The sequence below is a fragment of the Alligator mississippiensis genome, chromosome 3, assembly GCF_030867095.1.
Source record: "Alligator mississippiensis isolate rAllMis1 chromosome 3, rAllMis1, whole genome shotgun sequence".
Taxonomy (NCBI): Eukaryota; Metazoa; Chordata; order Crocodylia; family Alligatoridae; genus Alligator; species Alligator mississippiensis.
The window spans coordinates 68,188,674-68,206,522 of record NC_081826.1 but is presented as its reverse complement, the minus strand read 5'-3'; the positions used below and the strand labels follow the sequence as shown (position 1 = coordinate 68,206,522).

Sequence of the window (17,849 nt, the reverse complement as noted above, 5' to 3'; positions counted from 1 at the left end):
TTCCCTTGTGTGTAGCGCAGTATATTTTATTGTATTGGTCCCCAAGATAAGTAGGTGCCCAACGCATTTGTGGAGCTTGTCTGCAGGCCAGACTTGGTGCGCAAGGCCAGAAATTTGGTGGCAGGACAAGCGAAGGCAGTGTTAATTGCTGTGCCTTTGGGGAACCACAGCAGTTAATACTGCCACTGCTCCCCCCAAATTTCCAGACCTATGGGGAGCCCCACAAGCCAGATGACGTGGCTCTGTGGGACATATCTTGGTCACCCATGCTCTAGATAATGATTGTATTGAATTTATTTGGATGTGAAATTTTCAGTAAGCATTGTATGTATTTGAGTTTCCAATTCTTGTAGCAATGTGTGCGCTAGAAACTACCTTTTTTGCTTTGAAGTATATCTTAGTTTAAATATGAATTTGTCAGAACCCACACAAAAATTAGGGTTTGGGGTTTTTTTTTTAACTGCTGGGTAAGACATTTTTTCACTTTCATAACTGACTAGTAATTTTCCTTCTGAATCAGTACCAATGAGGATACATGTTACGGTATATTTTAACAAATATTTTTCTTCTGAGAAATCAAAACTTTTTAATTGAATTATAGATTATAGATTGAATTAGTTATTTCCCAGTGTAACATGTCAGCCTACAACTGCTTTAGTACTAATAATTGGTGTTTCAGAACCATAATAACAAGCTGTTAATCTGTGACTTGCTTTTTTAAAGATAATTGATTGATTAAAATTTAATTGTTCCTTATTTTTGGAACAAGACCAGTAGTTCAGTGAAGTACTTAAGCTTGGGCTGAATAAGTTAAGCACAGAGATAGTCCATCCAAATTCAGTACAGTGATTTACACTTTTAACCTAGGTAGAAGTCTTAGTTAATGTCATTGCCATAAACACACATTTTTCTGTGTCTAAAATAAAGCTTTGGCTGGAAACTAATAGCTGGAAACTCTCTAATAGCTTTTCTTTGACTTAAATATAAAGTTAACAACTGTAAGAAGTAGGCATGCTCAGTAATGAATTCTAGGACTGTGTTGTACATGCCAATTGTTAAGTGCTTGTTTATGTGAAGTTATCATAACACATTTTCAGGACTTCATGGTTCTGCTTAATGTTCTTCTCTAATGGGAGCAAGTGAATATCCATATAAAAGATTCCAGCTGTGTTAATTCTGAAGTTTTGACCATAGTTTTCAATTAGTCAAATGTATATGGATGTTGCAATAAATGGTGTGCTATCAGGAGCAAAGATAAGTTTGGGGGTTGGTGTAGGGGAGGGGTTCCGCCCTCTTTATATGGAGAACTTTAATTTCTGAGGAGTGTGAATCAATTTGTAGTTGGCTGAAAGCCAATTTTTTTCCTCAACTCTAACACACGTTTGAAAAACGTACTCACTTCCTAAGTGCCTTGTGAATCTGCAATGATTAATTCTTCTCATTATTTTGCTGCAAATTCTCATGACCCTCTGTGATGATTCGATCACCCACTTAGAGTTTATGCATATTCATATCTTTCCACTCCTGCCGCAGTCGTTCAAGTCTCCTTCACTGACTGTGGTGTGTGCTTGGTGCAGTAATTGAGCTGCAGTAGATTGATTACTCTGGGGAGCTGTAAGGCCTTTAAAGGTGAAAACATATCAGTCCTGTTAATTAGGAAACAAAGCTCTGGTGGCAAGTTCAGCAGTCAAATGCTTCCACTGTAGAAATGAGGAAAGGTATGATTTGTTCCTCTCTGTGAACCCTGTTTACTTTTTTATATTTGAATTAGATCCATATCAGATGTGGTGGACTTCTGCAGAAAATAGCATGTCTTGTCTGACTATACAGGGAGAGTATTTCAAGATGAGATTTTTTTGTTTGTAGTATTGAGTATAGATATTAACTATTGTCAATCAAGCCTTAAATTATATATTGCCTATTAGGAGTTACTTGACCTATAAAGCAAAATAAAAGATAAGATTTTTTTTTTTTTTTTTTTTTTTTTTTTTTTTTTTTTTGTATCTCGATATTGATAACTAGTCCTTCTCTACTAACATCCTTATAGTTAACAATATGTTAGCTTGGCCTTAAATGTACTATTGGGCAAATCTTTCCTCTGAATTTAAAGTTAAGTTCTCTGAAAGCCTACATCTTTTGTTTTTACTGTTCAACCAGTTGTCTAGCTTTGCATGTACAAGATTAATTAAAGAGGATAAATTCTTAAAATTAGGTGAATATTAAATGATGGCATAAGGTTTTGTCTAACAGAGAGAGCATCCTTACATCAACATCATCATAAGTACCCTGTGGTTTTATGTTGCTAAGCACTCTAATCTAGAGTGACATATTACAAAGATACAAAGATATTCAGGGTGGGGAGAACCATCTGCCACATTATCCATAAGAGCCAGAAATAAAGTATTTAAGAGTAATTTATATTTTAAAACCCACTTTCCTTAGTAATGATTGGACAGCAGCTTTTATAATACAGATGCTGTTGTTATAAAATACCAGTGTTTGTGGGCTGTGATTGATGCTTCTTCAGGCGAGTTACTATACCTCATCTTCATTCCTATTGCTGTTGAGGTCAGTGGTAGATTCCCATTGAAGTCGGTGAGATCAGGGTTGGACTTTTCATGTGTTTATATATATATTTTTCTACTTTAAATAGCATATTGTATCCATTTGTTTTGTCTCAAAATTGATCTAAACTTCCTTTTTTATTGTAGGCATTTATTAATACTGCAAAGGAAATCTATGAGAAAATCCAAGAAGGAGTCTTTGATATCAATAATGAGGTAATTTTTTTACCATATTCTGATAGCATACTCTTGTTCAGGTTTTTTTTCCAAGAGCATTGCTTTTTTTTCACAAGAGCTTGGATTATCCAGTAGAACAAGTTTTATCACAAAATTCTAACTGAAAACCCAAACACATTATTATAGAATATTTGTAGATCCCTTTTGACATAAAATTGTCTGCTATTGTGATGAAAATGGATTAAAATAAGTGACCCTATCCATCCATGAAGCATCACAAAATCATATAAATCCTCAAAAGAGAGAAGAAAATCCACTTTCATCCACTTCTCCATATGGTGTCATCTGCTTTCAAAGATAATTTTCCACTGTGTAAATGGGGAGACCGTGTTAATGTGCCAGATGTACTGCATGAGCTGTCCAGTATTGGGATGGTGGGGAGGGAGACTGGAAAGAATTGTATAAAGTATGACTGAAAAATCCTGGTTTAGGTGACTGGATTCTACAAGGAGTAAAATATTAGCTACTTTACTTTGTCTATACAAATTGCTCAAAGTAAAGCTAATGATGGCCTGTTTTGGTTTCATACCAAACAAATGCTGGAACTCAACTCAACTCAACCTTTGTATGTTGAACCACAGAAAATTTATGCTCTAATCCTTCAGTTCTCAAGCACATCATATTGTTTTGCAATAGAGGGCCTTGGATAGCTTGGAAGTTATGAAGTCGTTAAATTGCTGGTTTGAATTTAAAACAGGTTACTATCATCTAAAATAATAGCTCTTCAGTATGTTTGTGAAATTTGTTTGTATGTTTGTGAAATTTGAGGAATAATTAGCCTATTTGTAGCATCTAATGACGCTGGCCGTTGCCTATGAAAACTTATGCCTCTAACCAAGTTAGTTTCCCAGGTGCCCCCCTGCACTACCTTCTTGTAAAATACGTTGGTGGGATGAGTCAAATTCTCAGTGAACTAGTATTCACATCAGTAATGCCATATTTTGCAGATATCTAGTTGATCTAATAAAAGCTATCATAGAATCATAGAAAGGGTTGGAAGGGACCTCAGGAAGTGATCTTGTCCCAACCCCCTGTTCAAAGCCTCTGCCACAAGACTTCTGAATGATTAGCGCTTGACACACTTGTTGACAGTTGAAGACGTCTTTGGTACACAAACTTCTTTCACCCTTAAGCTTTCCCATCAAGGTCCTAAGCTAAAACATGTTAACAGGACGACAGGGAATTCTGCACAGCCACTAGCCATTCCATACCAATCCTGTGAATAAGGATATTCATTTTCCAGGGCTGTCAGTCTGACATATCTGAATAAGAATGACAGTCACTACAATGTTGCTATGTTGGGAATTGGTAAGGGAAGTGACAGAACTGCATTAAATTGTTCCACCTGCCCCTTGCTTATCATACAAGTTTACAAAGTAAAACATTACATATAATTAGGGTAACAGTAGACATCAGCAAGATGTCATTGCAGAGTTTCAGTAATACCCCAGCTGGTTGCACTAAATGGCTTGTGACTAAAGAGAACTTTACCCTTACGCATTGGTTCTGAAAACAAAACTCCAGTTTCTCAGAAGTATCTGTTTGTAAATTCTCATTAACATTTTTCATCCAATTTGTTCAGAGTTCAGATTCTTCAGGGTTAATGTGCCATATAATCTTGAGTTGGTTTTAAGGAGATGCTGTTCACTTAGAGACTGATGCTATATAGATTGGATGGTAATCAGGGCCTCTGAAAAGGCATGCTCATTGTATCTGTCGAGTTGCATATAGTAGCTGACTGCTTTACTGTGCCTTATGGAGCTTTGATTGCAATATGCTGTCAAGAGCCAACAGTCCGTGCTATTTATTTGGCTTAATGCCAGGTCTGGCTCCTTGATTCCTCAAGAAGTTGCTACCAGCCCAGAGGGGGCAAAACCAATGAGCCATAGGGCATGCTTTTTATTAAAGAGGAGTCAAAGAGCGAAAAGAAACCACATCAGCTGCTGTCAATACTGAGCTAGTGCCAGAAACCCCAAGGCTACTACTGTTGCAGAACAACTGCCAAGCACTATAAATCTGAGATTTACTGTGACGCAAAGTTTCCTTAAGAGCTTAATTTCTGAAGCTACTGTATTACTTTTCTCAAAGTGCTGTATTTTTAGGTAAAATCCACTTGAGGGAGTGAGGGTTAAGATATAAGTGTGAGTTTGATGAATGAAAGAGCTGCGCTGTGTGTGGGTTCTTGGCGAGTAGCCATGTCTTTGGGGATCATAGAAATTATTGATGACACAGAACACTCGTATGCCCTTAGCCTGTACAGCTGATTCAACATGGAAAGAAATGCTGTCTAAAGAGGAAAAGTTTTACATTGTATTAAACCAGTCGAGGTTTGAATCTATCTTCCTTTCTACTTTAAAATGTTCTTTCTCTGTTTCCTTTTATTTTCTTTTTTTTTTTCTTTTCTTTCTTAGTATATGTTTCTAACAAAAGCATTTAAAAAGCCTTTTTCTTATATGTAATTATAGGTAAATAATACTTTTGCTGAATGATTGTTTTCTTACTTTCAAATACAGAACTGTTTTACAGAAATGAAATGGAGATAAAGGAAACAAGAAGGAAAGCATCTCCCTCTTTCCCCTGCCCCCTCCCTCCCTCCCCCCCATTTTACTTCCTTAATTGATACCAGGCATATTTTTTAATAGAATTTTGCTGTGGCTTATTGCACACAAAAATGAACAGAGAACTTGTTTTAGATCATTTATTTTTGTTTAGGAACCTAACTTATTTCAGTGCTTTTAGCATATTAAAATGGCCTAAAGTAATTATACTCTGTATTCAACTTTTTCTTATTTCAGGCAAATGGAATTAAAATTGGCCCTCAACATGCTGCTACTAATGCAACACTTGCAGGCAATCAGGGAGGACAACAAGCTGGTGGAGGCTGCTGTTGAGCCTATTTTTACTTTCTAGCTGCCTGAATGGGGCCTACTAACTTGTTCTTTCACCCTCCCCCACTCCAGCTCAACTGACACATGAAACTATTGTAAGTTGGTTTCATGTTGCAGGAGAAGACTTTATCCTTCAAATTCTTGTATAACTTTGAATAAATGGTTAATGTTCACTTAAGAGACAGATTTTGGAGATTGTATTCATATCTATTTACATTTGATTTCTAGGTCAATTGATGTGATTATTTTTGTTAAATGTTGTCTTGTGCCCTTGACTACGAACTGAATTGTATTAAACACTACAAAGTCATCTGAGTATTTTAATCAGTTTGTGTAGTTAGGTTTCCCAGCTGCTGTGGTTACCTAATGTTTAATATCGTAGAGCTGTCCTCAAGTTTTTGTCAATTTTCAAGGCTATAAAGAGAAGCAGAAAGGACTCTTTTAATTCTGTATTTATCATTTACTTTCTGTATATATAGTTTAATAACCTGCTTGGGTGTATTTGCCAAGCTAGAATTCTTTAATGCATTTGCATAAATTCTATACTATTTAGAGCTTGAAAACTACAGGAGCATTATTAGAAATTGCTTGGACGCTGAATTTTAAACCTTTTTGACATTGTTAGCATGTTTATCTTCTGTCATTATCCTGAAGTCCAAGAAAAAAATGCTTAATGTATATTACTAGAGGCTACATGTGTATTACCTATTTTAATGCCAAATGTTTGCTGTTTGTTCACAATTTCCACAGCACCTCTTCAAAAACGGATTAGCTGTTTGCCTTAATGAATACTGTAGGTAAAAACTGAGAATGATGATTGAAAAATATAGGAGGAATTGATACCCATTTAAAGTGGCACATTATGAAGATTTTGATTTTTTTTTTCTTAAAATAATGTTGTTTCCCCACTCCTTGTTTACACTTTATTTCTAGGCATATTTTTCATGCAGGACAGTTGGAGGGGTGTTGTTTTTTGGGGGTTGTTTTTCCAACCTAGATGTACAGTGACTGTGTAAAGTTTTTCTTTTGGTGAAAACTTGTAATCCTAAATATATGGTAAGCATCTTGTCAATTGTGAAGGGGGTGTGACAATAAAATCTTCCAGATGGAAAATCTTGATAAAAGCCAAAACTGGAAATGGTTTGGTACTTATTATAGTGGTGATGTAAGGAAGGGAGGGAGAGGTGATGCTCATAATGACATGGTAAAACAGTGCAAAATAAAATCCTCTGTTTAAGTATTATATTGGTTAAAGTGCAGAATATTCAGTGTCAGTTTGACTGCAAATGAACAAAAATGAACTTTTAATTCTTCATATTTATATCTAATTCATAAATAAAGGGGTGACATTAGATCATGGTCTGTATGTCTCCCTGAAGAAATGAATTTTAACTACAGTTTTGTCTTACTGGACCAACTGAGACAGATTTCGGGGACATAGAGTCATCTCTCATTTCATCTCACTTTACAGTCAAGCTACAAATGGGAACATTGACTTCAGAAGTGAATAAACCTTAATTTAAGAAGTGTAACATAGCAATGGGTCTGAGATTAAATAAAGTTTTAAAAATATTTGGGGTCTTTTGCTCTTTTTATAAAGGAAGTTTATCCATAGGGCACAAATAGTACCAATATCTTTCTTGTCCCTTTAGGATTGTAAAAGAATTAAAATTGCAGTTTACACTACATTATATCCTTCAACTGCATTCTCAGCTACTTAAGCTTTTGAGACATGTACCTCCACACTTATACCACAGTTATGAATTTTAATTGTTTATAATATACCATAATTTGCGATCAAAGCTACGTAAAACATTAAGCATTTATAAAGCAGAAAAAGAAAGTGCTAACCTTCTAACCTTAGTGTAGAAGCCTGAAGATGATTATTGTAGCCTCTTGAGTCCATTCTAATGAATTATTTTTGGATAATGGAGGTATTCAGTGAGATACCTAAGTGATCTCATGACATTTAAGAATGAAAACCAGGTCTGCTTGGCAGTCTACCACACAGCTTGCCTACCCTGCTTGAGCTAAGTGGATCTGCTTTGGTATGTCAGGGGCAGCAGTGCTGCAGAGGTAACGTTATAGTCTTGGGACTCTCTCTAGCAAACCTCAAGCCATTGTGGAAATGGTTCCAACCTTCCTAAGCCATAGCAATTATCAGTATAAAAAGTTTTAAGAATAGGAAATTATTTTTATCTGGCAGATCCATATCCTTAGGGGGTGGGGAAGAGAATCTCACATATTACATAAGTGGTAGGTAGTGGGTTTGGACTAGAGAAGCCTCTGAGAAATCATGTCAGTTGCTGAAAGGACTCATTTTAGAAAATCGGAGACATAGTAATGCTGTTACAGCAGAGAACCGACCGTACCTTTTCAGACCAGTGCTATAATTACATTTCAAAAGTCTGCTGATTTTAGAATAAAATCTCAACTTTGACCATGCCAATATGCCTTCTACTGTGGAGGAATGAAGTAGCAGTGTTGAAGAACACACTGCTTACAGGCTGTTATCTGAATACACCAGTATTTGCAAGGAGGAGCTAATGCATAACCAGCGTTACTTTCTCCCAGGTGTCGTTTTTTGCCTGCCTTAGAAACCAGGTTAGTGTGAATGTAATGCTTGAAGCAAGTTCTAATATCCTATATGTATCTGTTTTGGGTGAAAGGAGCAGTCACTTTTTACATGCCATGTTTCCTTACCACAGTTACAGTAATCCTGTATCTCCAGTTAGTTAAGCAACTTCAGTTACACCTTAATGACTGCGGTAATATCTAGTTTCTTTGTTGCATTTTAGATGCCCTAACTGATTGCATTTTTATGGCCAAGGAATTACTTGTTGGCCATGGAATTTGAATATTTCATTGTACACAAGAGACCAGAACAGCTGCTGTGTATATAAAAAAAAAAAAAAAAAAACCTACTACCAACAATAGAAAAGTCATATCAAGGTGTATCGTCATGCATGTTGTGATCTTCTCCCTCTGCCTACTTGCAGTAAGATATATAACTGTTGAACAAAAATGGTAAACCTAGGGTGATGTGTTCTCAAGTGTTTTGTTTGTTTGTTTGTTTGTTTGTTTGTTTTAAGATTCTCTATATATCATTTCTAGGGAAATTCCAGAAGATTGGTTACTGTTTTCACAATAATCTGATAAATTCTTTTGGTGAAAACTTGTAATCCTAAATATATGGTAAGCATCTTGTCTATTGTAGAAGGGGATTATCTACGCAATAAGACTGAGAAACTCAGTCTTCTCTCAAAGGTTTTACACTATTGTAATTCCAGAGGTTTCAGTAATTCTGGTTCTCGTAAATGTTGATATCAGATTAAAATTTCTAGTCTGGTAAAGTAAGCGACACTGTCTTGGTTTTGTTGGAGTAGAGTGTGAATGTGTGAACAGATCACCTACTGAATTGCTAAGAAAAGAAATTGCCTAAAGTTACTCAAAATAATTTATTCCACATGTACACTTATTCCCCTTATTTGCTTGTAAAAATGATATCTGTGTAATCTGGATTTTGGGGGTTTAAACAAGCAAAAAAAATAAAGTTGGAAATTGTGAATGTTGCAAGTATCTTGAAAATCAGTTGACTGAATTTTCTGGACCTCTACAGTTCACTTTCAAAAGAGTTAAGTATGATGTGCAAGGGAGAACATATGACTTCATTAGAAATATTATGTAAACTTATACAATGTCATGGCATTTTCCCCCCATTGGCACGTGATACTCATGTTCTCTTGTTGCTATAATGTAGTTTATCAGTAGATACTGTCATAAGAGTTAGTATTAATACCAATATTTAATAGCTCTTGCTTTTAGTAAACTGTATACAACTGTATATAAGAACTTTTTCTCAACAGATTTATTTACCTTGAAAATGCTGAAACCTGTGATTTACACATTTTCCCAAAAAGTTGCTTATAAATTACTTAATATCTGTTTAAACTTTGCAGGGGTGAATGTTTTTTTTTCTCTTCATACAGTTCAGTAGCTATTAATTTTTATGTGGAAAGTTAGAGAAGCATAATACCAGAAATCCCATTATCTTAAAAAAATAAAATACAGGGTGGTGCACATGGCTGCAGCGTGTGCTGCCTAAAACCAGAACCTGGCCAGCCAGAGCTACACTCAGCTGCCAGCCAGGCTCCATGCACCCAAATCGCCACTGCTACAGCCCCAAGAGGCCCTCAGGACCCTGGGTAAGGCCTGGCCCCAGCCTCTCTTACCCCACCTGGGGCAATTTGCTGCATGTCAGAGCACATGTGCAGGGGCAACTGCATAACTATATGCTGCTGCTACTTGTTCCCAGGGAAATGCACATGCACACTTGTGGGAATGTGTCATGGGAGTCTTCCCCCATGGAGACTGGGAGTAGAGCAGTGACTGCTTCCCAAGCCTTTCCCAGACTTGGGATCACCTCACTAGGTGAAGGTGCAGAGACCTGGGGAGAAGGTAACAGCTGTAGGCTGAATGTCTTTAATGCTCCTGTTCCTGTAAACATTCCTACTGGTGGACATTTCTGAGACATTTCCACTGGTAGAGATAGATGGCCATGAAGAGGCATTCATGACAAAGTGCTTTTTTGCATGGCACTTAGTTCTGGTTCCAGTCTATTTGTAATGGAGAGTAAAATCAAACTTAAAAAAAAATTACATTTAGGTATATGTTAAAATATGTATTTGTAGGCTGTAGTGATGACAGTACAACTCTGATCACTTGCAACTAATATCTTACTTCATTCCCAAGAGCCAGCTCTTCCATATGATTTTTGTTTTTAATTTGTAAACATAATGTGGCTTCCCAGTTCTTGTTACCCCTGTCTGAAGGCACAGGGTTGATATTAAGTTACTGTCATGTTAGTTTTAGGCCAAAAAAACCCCATTCTTGTCTATAGTAATCTTGAACTATGGAAGTTGGAGCAGCAAACTCACACTTAAAGATCTATTATCCTGGATTCCAATTTCTTTTGTAGAACACTAACACTAGCTTAGTTATAATTTAAGTTGAATATAAGAGAGAAGAGAAATCTAAATAAATTAATTGGGTTAATATTTTCTCCTAGAAAATGGTTGGAAAATTTGATTTATGCCAGAAGCTTTTTAATTCAAATGAGTGGGTATCTTAACCTCCCTCAGGCCAGGTACAAACATTACACTTTAACTGATATAAGTGACCAGAAACTGGTCTATACCTGTAACAGAACAGAAGTTCAGTGCACAGACAGGTTTAAAAATGGCAGAACCTGGTCTAAGATTTGCTGCCCACCCCTGGGTGAATGTGTGTTCTGTTTTCTACCGATCTAAACTACACTACTTAGAGAAACTTGCATTGATTCCACCTCTGATGTTTTGATGTTTGTACCTAGCTGCGATGTCTCTCTTCCATTCTTCTTGGATGTAGAGGAGACAAGCCAGTTTCTTCTGTCATATTTTCTGTCCTGTTCCTTGTCTTTATTCTGTTCTTATTCTTCTATCTCTGCTTTGCCACCCAATTCCCTCCTGTTTCTTCACCAGGCAAAATAAATAAATTCTTTATCTTACCTTGCACTTCAAGAGCTTTTGTCCTATTTGTATTCCTATACCTCTGCTTCCAGTTCTTCAGTGCTTCTGAGAAACGTACTTTCTGTGTGATTTATAAAAAGTAATACCAATGTCCAGGAGATGGAGGTACCAAAACTAGCTGATTTGCATGAGTCAGGCAGCTGGAATCCCACCACCCAAAGTAAGTGTTCTGTAACTTTACCACTAGAGATTAATTATACCCACAATTGTACAGAATATACCCTATATTCTAATAAAAATGGAGAGAAGGGAATTAATGCACTTCTCTCTTCCTAGTCCTGTTATAGATGAAGCACTGCCTGGGTTTGTTTCCTTTGCATATCATTGTTTACATGGAGAGACTTTCTTCTATTTAGTTTTTTCATGCCAATAATGGAAATATCATGGTTTTGTTTGAGTTTTTAGTGTAGGCTTTTACTAAATACTAGTTGTAAAGGATTATACATAAAACTATAAACACCTATACTATTCTTAGAAAGTTCTTATTTCCATTGGTCCTTGCTAAATTACAGTTCATCTGCCATACAGCTACACTGTAACTTTAACAGTATACAGTAGTAATTTGTTTTATTGTAGTACTAAAATCTCAGTTTGTAAATAATCCATGTAGCTGCTGTATAAATAGCCGATGAAATGCCTTTACTAGGGTGCTCCATATGAAAGAAACCACAACATTAGGTAATAAAAACTAGTAACAGAATGTAACAAAACCAAGACCATGACAAAAAGCAGCATGTTGCATGGATCTATCGCTTTTATTCTTAGGACAGATTTTATTATTTTTGGAGCTATTACAAGACCTATGTTAAATATTGTGGCTGATAAGAGGAAACAGACTCTTGGCAAACGTGGAAAACCAATTACAGCATATTATCCTATTCCCCCTCCAGTAAAGGCAGGGCTAAGTCAGAAGTTCATTCCCTGCTTTCCCAGATGAAAAGTGTTCCTGCTCAGTTTGACAATTTTATTGCAGGTAATCCAAGCTGGAGAAGATAAATCTGAGATGCTAGGCCAGTGGTTCTCAACTTTTTGACTCAATGCATCCCTCATAAAATGCTAGCTCTTAGTTTTCACTTGTTCTTTTGATAAGGGAGAATAACAGAGCAAGTTTTCTACTGCAAAGAATTCGGAAAAATCGCAACAGGTCAAAATATTTTTAACACCATAACTTTTTATTTGAAATTCCTGTGAATATCCTGTGCAAACATGATTCACAACTAACAGTGCTAACATTGTATGGCACTGGGGCACCCCTGAAAGGATCTCAAGGCTGGTGCACTCTGTGGCACCCTGGTTAAGAATCACTAGGCAACCAGGCTTATCTGAAGGGATATGTAGCTATCAAGGGAAATAAGGAATCTAAATAAGGACATCAATATTCTGTGTTTATATATAGTTAATTTTAAAATTGCACCCTTGGTTGCAACTTAACTTGGCAGTAGGTATTACAGATAAAGCATGCTCTAGGAAAAAAAAAACTTATTTGATCAAATATCAGATTTGACAGATAAATAATTTTCTTCCTAAATTATTAGCTAAAAAAGTCACACTAAGGGGAGGGGGAAATCTAGCATTGTTTTCTTAACTAGATTGTCTATATCAGATAATCAACACACCCCGAAGCTCTCGTACCATTGTACTTTACATCTATCAATCTTGCATGCGTCTGTTCTTATCCATTGTAAAAATGATGTTCTCAATATGTGGGTGTGCTTTGATTGCCTGCACCATAAGCACCAATTCCATGGGTGCTCCGGTGCTGAAGCACCCACTGAAAAAAATTAGCAGGTGCTCAGTGCCCACAAGCCACGGCTGCAGGCTACTTGCAGATGTTTTTCACTTTACAGGAAGAAGCAGTGCATTGCTTCAACCCAGCTCTGCAGTGTCTGTAAAGAATGTGTGCTTCAGCAGGGCTTTTTGGTGCTTTTAGCTGAAGCTGATCCAATCAGCTATTACATAAAAGCCCCAACCCCCCCCCCCCCCCCCCAAAAAAAAAAAACACCCAATCTTTACAGATGCTGGTGCCAGAGCCAGGTTGAACTAATGCACTGCCTCTTCTGGGCGTGCATGGGGCTCAGTGCGGGAATGTGCCAAGTTTAAATTAAGGGGCTGGGTTTTGGGGGGGTTTAACTCTTTTTTTTTTGGGGGGGGGGTGTTAAGTAGAAGCACCCACCAGCAAAAAAACAATCAGCATCCATCACAGCAGTGATGGGGGTGGGTATGGGTAGTTAAGGCCATCTCCTCAGTCCATACCATGAGCTAAAGCTCTATTGTTTCCTAGTTTTGTTCCTATTGCAAAGGCCTACTCTTGTTTGAAAAGTCAGCAGCATCTGTTCCTTGTTGTCCTTCCACTTTTGGCCTTACTTAGAAGCCATAAAAGTGCTGTTCTCAAAGTGCTGGGTTTTTGGTTGTAGCAGTGTTGGTCTAAGGACACAGGCAGGCAAGATTCTTTGAGTAGACGTGATATTTTTTTGTTAGACAAACTGAGCAGTTGGAAAGAAGTTCTTGGCAAGTTTTCGGGCACAGTCACCCTTCTTCAGGCATGGGGAGTCTGCTGTTCTCAAAGTGGGTGTTGGTTGTAGCCATGTTGGATATAAGGCAGACATAAGGTGCTCTCGCACAGTGGCAAGGAGGGAGTAGGCTCATTCTGCTCGCATGCCAGTAGCAAAGGGAATGAGGGGTTCTTATAAAAAGGGGGATGCTCACGCAGCAAAGGGGTTGCATGTGGCAGGGGTCCTGGGAGTCTGCATGGTGTGCAGCCCCTGCAGTGTGTGGCTTGGGCCATGTGACCATTGCTGTATGTGGTCCAGGTCCACTTTGAAGTTGAACAGCCCTGCATTAACATGCTAAATTAATTGGTCTCTATTTTTCCACAGTATACATGGGGTCTCCCACAGTGACTAAGGAAAAGCCACTGATGTAAACACTTATGAATGGGTAGGGAAGTACTGGTGTACTTGATGCAATTTGGTAAGCTTACTGATACCCCTTCAGCTCTCCAGCCTATAACTGTGGATTGAATTGAATGGAATTGGGGGAGGGTGGAGAGAAAGAGGTGCTGTTTCTGAGGATGCAGTCAGTATACAGTATATTGGAAAATAAGCCAAAGAGTGCAGATCAAGAAACTAAGGCAACTATAATTGACTTGTTAATTTTAAACACACAGGGTATTACATATTCTTTGATTTATTCTTTAAAGAGAAACTGGAGAGATTAAATTTAGATGCAGGAGAGGACATAATTGGTCTGTTTGAAATTAGGCTTTTATAAAGAAGGTGGATACCACAGAAGCATTAGAGTACACCACTGCAGTTAAACTTACTTCTGAAGCTGAAGAAAAGATCAGACCACAGGATCTGAGAAGAAACTTTTCACAGAAGTTATAGATGTAACAGGTCATCTCTAGAGTGAAAGATCACTCAAATTAGTCAATGAACAGGAAAGAAAAGGGAGATATATTGTTAAATGCATCGATGCTGAAGAAAAGATAATAAAATAAAACAAAATTAGGGTTGGAAGGGATCTCAGGAGGTCATCTAGTCCAACCCTCTGCTCAAAACAGGACCATCCCCAACTAGATCATTCTAGCCAGGGCTTTGTTGAGCCAGGCCTTAAAAACCTCCACGGATGGGGTTTCCACCACCTCTCTAGGTAACCCATTCGAGTGTTTCACCACCCTCCTAGTGTGAGAGTTTTCCCTAATATACAACCTAAAGATCCATTGCTGCAACTTGAGACCATTGCTCCTTGTTCTATCTGTCACCACTGAGAACAGTCTTGCTCCATCCCCTTTGGAACAACGCTTCAGGTAGTTCAAGACTCTTATCAAATCCCATCTCTGTCTTCTCCAGACTAAATAAGCGCAGTTCCCTCAACCTCTTCTCAGAAGTCATGTGCCCCAGCCTTCTAACCATTTTTGTTGCCTTCCACTGGACTCTCCAATTTGTCCACATCCTTTCTGTAGTGGGGAGCCTGAATCTGAACACGGTACAGGCAGTCCTCGACTTAAGATGTTTTGAGCTGCAATGAATGGCACAATATTTATAAACTGACACCCTGTTTCAACTTTCTGACATCATTTTAGACTTTACAATGCTTGATCTGATGCCATGCCATGCCAGTGAACAAGTTCGCTGTGTCGCCCATCTCCCTGAAGAACATCTGTCCAAACTTCCTTGGACACTTCCTTTAAGAAAGCAGACAAGACTCCTGAGAGGACTTCAGCCAAGAACCCTTCAAAAAGTCCAGCAAAGTCACCCCAAAGAAGTCCTCCCAAATCAATATGATTGCTATTTACAATATAAATAAATTAATGTAGCTATATTACTCATCTATAATTGATTGAGTACAACATTCTGGGTCACTTTTGGTGAAAATAGGGTATCGGGCCTTGGTTCAGGAACCAATCTCCCATTCATAACGTTCCTATGGGGAAATTGGTTCAGAGTTATGACATTTCAACTTAAGACATAGTTTTCAGGAACCACCTGTGTCATAAGTCTGAGGACTGCCTGTACTCCAGATTCCTCACCAGTGCAGAATAGAGGGGAATAATTCCCTTGATCTGCTGGTAATGCTTCTATTAATGCAGCCCAGGTATGCTGTTGGCTGCCCTGGCAACAAGGGCACACTGCTCATGTCCATCTTACTGTCCACGGTAACCCCCAGGTCCTTTTCTGCAGAACTACTGCTTATCCCAAACCTGTAGCAGTGCATAGGTTTCTTTCATCCTAAGTGCAGGACTTCACACTTGTCCTTATTGAACCTCATGAGATTACTCACATGGTACTTCAGTAAACCTTAATTTGCCACTCCAATGAAAATGTAAATACTGATCAACTATCAGAATCTGATAGAAGGGGAAAAGTGCTGGCAGAGAATTGGAACAATAATGATTGAAAATTACCGCATAGCTAAATCGGTTTACTGTATATTTGTTCATAGTCAAGTGCATGCGGAACACTTGGGCTCACTTAGAAATTAATTTATATGTGCTTCTGTATAATGCTGAACACCAAGAGACATTGCAGGACTGGAGTTTATACAAACCTGCAGTCAGAATAATTTTTAAACTCTTATTTTAGAGATATGTTGACATGTTTTTGGTTTTTTTTTTCAACTAGTAATTAAAAGCATTCAAGGCTGAAGCATAGGGTCTTGCATTAAGGATGATAAAAAAATTGAGACTGATTTAGAGAATTGTAGCAGTGGAAACACTGTAACATATCTATCTATGATTATGCTAATTAATGGAAACAAAGTGCCATGGTATATCAAACTCAGAGGTGTAGGCTGTCTGTAGCAGTGTGGCTAGAAACACCAATCTAACAGCTTCCTGAAAAAGTTTTTTAACCACATTACCACTGAATTCTTGCTAAACACATTCAACTAAACCTTGTGCTCTTAGAAACTGGAAAATCAGTTGATTACAAAAAATACCTATGCTAAAAGTTCTAGTGTGTATATTGAACTCTGGATAAACTGCAGAAGTGAAATAGGAGCTGTTACACCCCAGGTGACATCCAGCAGAGTGCAAGACCTAACAAGATCCCTTAAATGTATTCCTTTAAGGAAGCAGGTGAAGTAGGTTACGCAAATATATGAATTCATAAATAGTCAAAGTGTTGGTCACGGAACTTAAAATCACAAATATGTTTCCTATTGTCTATTTCACAGCAAACAATTTCTTGCGCATCTTCCATCTTGCTTTAAGTTGTGGGAGTGTCTATCAGTATTGCTGGGACATTGACTGCTACCTTAGTTTATTATAAGTCAAAAGTGCTTATAATAAGATTTTACTAGAACTGTAATGATTTGTCTTTCCACCGTACAGTTAAATATCTCCTTGTTAACCCACCCAACCACTGCCTCCAAATAATATATTGTTCTAAGACAGCTGGCTTCCAGCTGTTGATTATGGACTACAAATGATCTGCTGAAGGCTGATTGGTCACAAAATGCTGCCTGTTATTGTTTGCATGTATTAAATTGTATTAGGACAGCTTAAAATATAGTAAATATTTATATTTACTGGAATCTAAATCAACCCTGAATTTAAGACAATCCCCCAATAATTAGATTCTATATATGGAAAACTTATAAATGTGTTATAACTTTCCAGATACAGAATCAAATTATTGGAAGGTTGTCTTGAATCCTTCCCCTCCCCCCCCAATCCCCTCCAGCACTACAGCAGAGAGAACAGTGGCTGCAAGGGTCAGGTGGAGAGGCTGCAGGAGGCTGTTGTGGGTTCAACTCTGGCCCTGACCTGGGCTGAGCCAGAGTCAGAGCTGCACCAGCCTCCTGCCACTCCCCCAGCCCCACACTTTGTATGCAAATTTAAGACAGGCTTTTCTCCCTATGCTGATGGGAGGGGAGGGGAGGGGAGGGGAGGGGGAAGCTCATCCTAGATTCAAGTAAATACACCACTTCAATATTAGAGAAAGATGGTGATGGTTGTCTGAAGTCGGGGCAGCATGGAACCTTAGGTCACTGGCAAACACTACTTCTGTCATGATTAACATGTTAATCATGATAAATTGTAATATACCATACATTCAAGCAATTTATTATATGATAAAAATGGTAAACCA

General features: G+C 37.9%; 1 protein-coding gene across 1 annotated transcript in view; it reads left to right on the top strand.

The window, feature by feature from the left end:
* Positions 1 to 9,268, top strand: part of RAB2A (RAB2A, member RAS oncogene family) — an 82,863-nt gene extending 73,595 nt beyond the window's left edge. Inside the window, exons 7-8 of the mRNA XM_006270725.3 lie at positions 2,712 to 2,780; positions 5,597 to 9,268. Of these exons, the coding sequence (XP_006270787.1) occupies positions 2,712 to 2,780; positions 5,597 to 5,692 (165 nt within the window). The 3' untranslated portion in view covers positions 5,693 to 9,268. The remainder of the gene's footprint in view (positions 1 to 2,711; positions 2,781 to 5,596) is intronic.
* Positions 9,269 to 17,849: the final 8,581 nt, after the last annotated feature.